The sequence below is a fragment of the Populus euphratica genome, unplaced genomic scaffold, assembly GCF_000495115.2.
Source record: "Populus euphratica unplaced genomic scaffold, PopEup_1.0 scaffold884.1, whole genome shotgun sequence".
Classification (NCBI taxonomy): Eukaryota; Viridiplantae; Streptophyta; class Magnoliopsida; order Malpighiales; family Salicaceae; genus Populus; species Populus euphratica.
Genome location: NW_011500743.1, coordinates 2,207 through 8,004, shown reverse-complemented (window position 1 = coordinate 8,004; position 5,798 = coordinate 2,207). Strand labels below are relative to the sequence as shown.

The window sequence follows — 5,798 nt, the reverse complement described above, 5'->3', positions numbered from 1 at the left end:
TCTTATCTTATAGGATAAAACTTAACCTTTCTAATGTTTATAAAAGAACTATCTTTTTAATTTTGGAAATACGTTTTACGTATAAATTTATAATCCCTGACATTAAAACAAAACAAATTTTTTTTTTTTTTTGAAATATTGGTTAAGTTCTCATGACTTTAATAAACTAGTTATTAAAGCCAAAAGACATCAAATATATATATTTTTTTAAAATTAGATATTTTAATACCGGATTTGTACCTTTACGATATAAAAATAAAGACTGATATTACTCAAAATGGCATAGAAAAACACGCGAGAAAATCCTAAATTTCCCAAAATGATTTTTGAATTTTTTTACTAGGTCGGGCCAACCCAAAAGGAGATTGGGCCAAAAGCAGCCCAAAAATGAAATTGGGTCTACTTTTTACATGATTGGACTTCAGCCAACCACATGAGCTAGGCTGATGATCCAGCTCGTAGCAACTAAGGACTAGTTACTATGCATAAGCACAACAACCAATTAATTAATTAGTCGATTACTGTATGCATGTATAGTAACTGGTTAATTATTCTTCTTTCTTGTAAAACGTACACAGTGCCCATTCTGCATGCAAAAGATGAACAATGACTGATGACTATAAGGGGGAAGAGAATTACCTGAGATGATGATCTCAAATAGCTAAGCTGATAGCGATGCTAGTGACCGTTCTTGGTGGTGTTGCGGTGGTAGACAATGGTTTTCCCTCTTCTCTTGAGTGCTTCCTTTTCACTCTGTTTCATTTCCCTTCTCTTATCCTTTTTGTCGACCTTAGCTTCCCCCTGTTTTCCTGTTCTTCTTTTATTAACTGCTGGTGATGGTGGCAACGACTAGGACTACGGATGGTGGATGGGAAACCAGGTGGTAGCTGCTGGGGACTACAAAGGATATAATATTTAGAAAGTGAAGAGATAACAAAGATGACCTTTTTCAATTTAAGCTAGGTCGGTTAAAATCAATAAATTTTGACTTTATCTAATGTAATGATTTAAATTTGCAAAGAGTCATAATTTGCGAATCCATAACTGGTGAATCCACTACGTATTAATAGACATACTACTAAAACTTAACTATATGATATGTGGTTCAATTTTGTGGTGTGTGAGCTCAAGATTAGTTCGGTCATCTTTTTCTATTTTAACCAACATCATTTAAATAATTATAAAATAATTAATTAGCAACCACCAATAATTATTTAAAAGGTCATTTTAAATATAGAAAAAAGTATAAAAATAAAAAAATATTTATAATCATAAAAAATAATAAAAATATCTTTAATTAGCCATAAAACAACTTTTTTAATGCTCTCTTTTATTTCTCTTTTCTCTTTGTATTTATCTCTCTCATGTTAAATAAGTAATGATAATTATTTTTTGATTAAATTTCTCCGCCCACAAATAACATGACTTATGTCATATGGTTGAGGGAAAAATTAATTTTCTTTCCATTATAAATTCCATTCAACCTTTTAAAAATTTAAAAATTAGGTTAAAATCCCAAGTTCTAATTTGTTTCCTTTGAAATAAACTCAAGACATTTCTTTTTTTTAAAAAAAAAAATGTCAACATAAATTAATGACATTCTTCTGGATTCAGGCCTTTTCTTGCGAAATAAAAGAAACCAACCATGGGCATTGGGCACTTAAAGATAGTCCGTGTCAAATTAGGTAGCCCATCAGTCACCACATCTAAAAATTGGGCTCATGGCATGGAAAAGGTGGCAAAATCAAAGGCAACGGTCACCAACTCCCATTTCCTACCAACCAATTAGAATACTATAGGTAGCCAAATTTGACCCGCTTATTAATTCAGACAAATCAAGAGCAGATCATCACCAAGTCTTACATTTCCTCCTACCTTCAAGCAGGTGTAAGCAATTGCTACTCTTATGTACCTTCCCTTCTTTCTTTCTTTCTTTTTTTAACATTATTGTTGTCAACTATCAACTAATTTCTCTTGTCTTTTCGATTCCCAGTTCTTTGATTTTCCTGGGTTTTCCTTAATTTCTCCGGAATCCATTTCCAAGGTGCGTACTTTTTTTTTGTTTGTTTGCTTGACAAAGATGGTACTTTTTAGTATATTCTTGTCTTGTATTTTTTTTATTTTATTTTTTATTTGCTTTAGAGATCTGAGTGGAGAATTCAAATCAGAAGGATTTTTTATAATTGTCAGGATTTAGTTTATAACAACTCCTATTAGCTTACAAGTTTGGCTTTTGATTTTTTAATGTTTCTGGGATTTATTAAGGAATTGGTGATCTGGGATTTGCAGGTCTCTGCGTGATCTTGCTAGTGAATTTGTTTTTGTTGTGATCAGAGTACAGTTTGAAAAGTCAAGTTTTTAATGATTTCTTTGATGAGCTTGGGAAATTCTTGATCATATTCTTGTTGAACAGCTTCGTTGGTTCTTTTCATTTTTTTAAAGTTGATTACTTTCAAATTAAATGGATCGATCTAATTTTATTTTTTTTCTAATCATTGTCTTCTGAGTAACAGCTTGAATTAAGTTTCATTTGAAAATCTTACCGTCATTTGTTTTGATCTTTAACATGAGGCCTCGCAATATGTTCCAAAATTGAAAGGAATGTGAAAGAAATATGTTTGCTAGCTTTTATTTAACAATCCAGACTCTTTATTTATTTATTTATTTATATTTTTTTTTGCCAAGATTCGTGAATTGCTTTTAGCGTTTCACAAACTTTTGGAATTTATCTCATTAGAGATCATATTGTCAGGTTAACTATGGCTGGTGCCACAAAGCCAAAAAGAGTAAACTAGGGCTGCTGCCACAAAGCCAACAAGAGTAGGCCTCGCTGGTCTGGCTGTCATGGGCCAGAATCTGGCCCTTAATATTGCAGAGAAAGGCTTCCCCATTTCGGTTTATAATCGGTCTACCTCCAAAGTTGATGAGACTGTTGAGAGGGCTAAAAAAGAGGGAGATCTTCCCTTATATGGCTTCCATGATCCTGAATCTTTTGTGAAGTCAATCCAAAAGCCTCGAGTGATAATTATGCTTGTCAAGGCAGGGTCACCTGTTGATCAAACCATAAAGACACTTTCTGCCTACTTGGAGAAGGGAGATTGTATCATTGATGGTGGAAATGAGTGGTATGAGAACACTGAGAGGAGAGAAAAGGCTATGGCTGAATTGGGCTTGCTCTACCTTGGAATGGGAGTTTCAGGTGGTGAAGAGGGTGCACGTAATGGACCTTCAATGATGCCTGGAGGTTCCTTGGAGGCTTTCAAGTACATCGAAGACATTCTTCTTAAAGTGGCAGCTCAAGTTCCTGGTAGTGGCCCTTGCGTGACTTACATCGGCAAAGGCGGTTCTGGTAATTTTGTCAAGATGGTTCATAATGGAATTGAATATGGCGATATGCAGTTGATTGCTGAAGCTTATGATGTACTAAAATCAGTTGGAAAGTTGTCAAATGAAGAACTCCATAGTGTTTTTGCAGAATGGAACAAGGGTGAGCTTCTTAGCTTCTTGATTGAAATCACTGCAGATATATTTGGCATTAAAGATGATAAGGGGGAAGGATATCTGGTTGACAAGGTTTTGGACAAAACTGGCATGAAGGGTACAGGTAAATGGACTGTGCAGCAAGCTGCTGATCTATCCGTAGCAGCTCCTACAATTGCATCTTCTTTGGATGCAAGGTTCCTCAGTGGTTTGAAGGAGGAGCGTGTTGAGGCTGCTAAAGTCTTCAAAGCAGGTGGTTTTGGGGATATTTTAACTGGTCAAGTGGTGGATAAGAAGCAGTTGATTGATGATGTCAGACAAGCTCTTTATGCATCCAAGATTTGTAGTTATGCACAGGGGATGAATTTGATCCGTGCAAAGAGTATTGAGAAGGGATGGGACTTGAAATTGGGAGAACTGGCCAGGATTTGGAAGGGTGGTTGTATTATCCGAGCTGTATTTCTGGACTGGATCAAGAAGGCATATGATAGAAATCCTGATCTTGCTAACCTTCTAGTGGATCCAGAGTTTTCAAAGGAAATTATTGAGCGCCAGTCTGCATGGCGCAGGGTTGTGTGTCTTGCAATCAACTCCGGTATTAGCACTCCTGGTATGTCATCCAGTCTCGCTTATTTTGACACCTACCGGAGGGGAAGGTTGCCTGCTAATTTGGTCCAAGCTCAAAGAGATTATTTTGGTGCTCATACATATGAAAGGGTTGACGTGGAAGGATCTTTCCATACTGAATGGTTCAAGATTGCTAGGCAGTGTAAGAATTAAACCTTTATCCAGTGCTAGCAAGCTTAATCAAGACTCTCAATAAGACAGTAACTTTTGCCCTGGACTCCATGCTGGGTACAACTTTCGCCACCCCTGTTTCATGAGATTCATCTCGATCCATTTGAATATTTAGACACTTTTTCGTTCTTCTATATGTTGTGGTTTTTCTTGGCGGTTCTACTGCTTTGTATTTTAGTGCCACCAGGTTCCTCATTTAAGCTTCGTGGCTCTTCCCTGCTTTGAAGAGAAATGTAATGGTGCTTTTGAGGAGTAGTTTGAATCAGATATTCGAGCAATAATTTCTCTTTTGGTGGTATTTCTTGCTTTGCTATTCTTCAACAATTTATTTACTTTACAATATTGCCATGCAATGGATGTTGGTTTATACTTTTCCGACTTTACATTTGAATTTATTATTTACAAGGCGGGGAAACTGTTTGAATGCTGCAACAATTACTTGATTTCAATTGTTATATAGCCAGATAAACCCATGCTATGCCACCTTTTCACCAAGTAACAATCTTTTCTTGAAAACAAACCTTGCATCAGGGTTTTTTTTTTTCCAGAAACAGAGCTGAAGATGAGGCTCATGGCATTCCATATTAAAAACAATTTTTTAAAATAAAAAATATTATTTATTTTAATATATCACAGATTAAAAAGAAAGAAAGAACGGAGGCTGGCGTGATCGCGATTATCAAGTTTATTTTTATCCAAAAACCAGGAGGTTCTGTTCTCTCGGCATGAAAACGACAGTATATAAATTCGGACAAATGAAAAGCTCCATCATCAAGTCTCACGTTTCTGACTATCACTTCTGCCCGGTAAGCAACTGCTGCTCTTACGTGAACCTTCCCTTCTTTCTCTTTCTTTAATATTATTGTTGTCAGCTATCTACTGATTTCTCGTCTCTCCTTCCATTCCCAGATCTTTGGTTTTCCTTTATTTTTCAGAACCCATTTCCAAGGTGTGTACTTTCTTATTTGTTTGATAAAGATGTGATTTTTTTTTCAAGTAGTTATTGTCTGCTTCTCTTCTAGTTTTGTTTTTTTTTTTTTGGATATCTGAATGGAGAAGAAACATGAGAAATTTCTGAGCATATTAAAAATTATGGTTATGATTATTTTTAAATAATTTTTTATATAAAAATATATATTAATAATGTTTTAAAAAATTATTTTTAATATCAGTGCATTAAAATAATTTAAAAACATTAAAAATATATTAATATAAAAAATAAAAAAAATTAAATTTTTTTTAAATCACTTTTAAAATACATAAACATGTCTTCATTATGCTAAAAGTTTAATTTTAAAGCAAAAAGCAAAATACACTGGAGCTATCAAAATTAAATTTTAATTTTTAAATAAAAAAATGTTTAAATAAATCAAGAACTATATAAAATAAATATTGAGTTTTTAAAGATTGGTGCTCATAGATATGAAAGGGTTGGTGTGGAAGGATCTTTCCATGCTGAGTGGTTCAAGATTTCAAGGCAGTTGAAGAATTAAACCTTTCTATAATTTATAACTAGCTGG

General features: G+C 34.3%; 1 protein-coding gene across 2 annotated transcripts; it reads left to right on the top strand.

Moving 5' to 3' along the window:
* Positions 1-1,733: 1,733 nt before the first annotated feature.
* On the top strand, positions 1,734-4,627 carry LOC105116230 (6-phosphogluconate dehydrogenase, decarboxylating 3-like). 2 transcript variants are annotated; one of them, XM_011013465.1, is made up of 3 exons: positions 1,734-1,885; positions 1,994-2,046; positions 2,788-4,627. In XM_011013465.1, exon 3 carries the CDS (start codon positions 2,845-2,847, stop codon positions 4,258-4,260), a length of 1,416 nt encoding a protein of 471 aa, XP_011011767.1. In that variant the 5' UTR covers positions 1,734-1,885; positions 1,994-2,046; positions 2,788-2,844; the 3' UTR covers positions 4,261-4,627. The 2 variants fall into 2 exon arrangements, with proteins under 2 accessions (XP_011011767.1, XP_011011766.1); XM_011013464.1 differs by lacking the exon at positions 1,734-1,885 and having other exon boundaries at positions 1,915-2,046.
* The last annotated feature ends 1,171 nt before the right edge of the window (positions 4,628-5,798 follow it).

Coding starts and splice junctions, on each gene's coding strand:
- LOC105116230 (XM_011013465.1), top strand. CDS start 2,845: ATGGGCCAGAATCTGGCCCTTAATATTGCAGAGAAAGGCTTCCCCATT.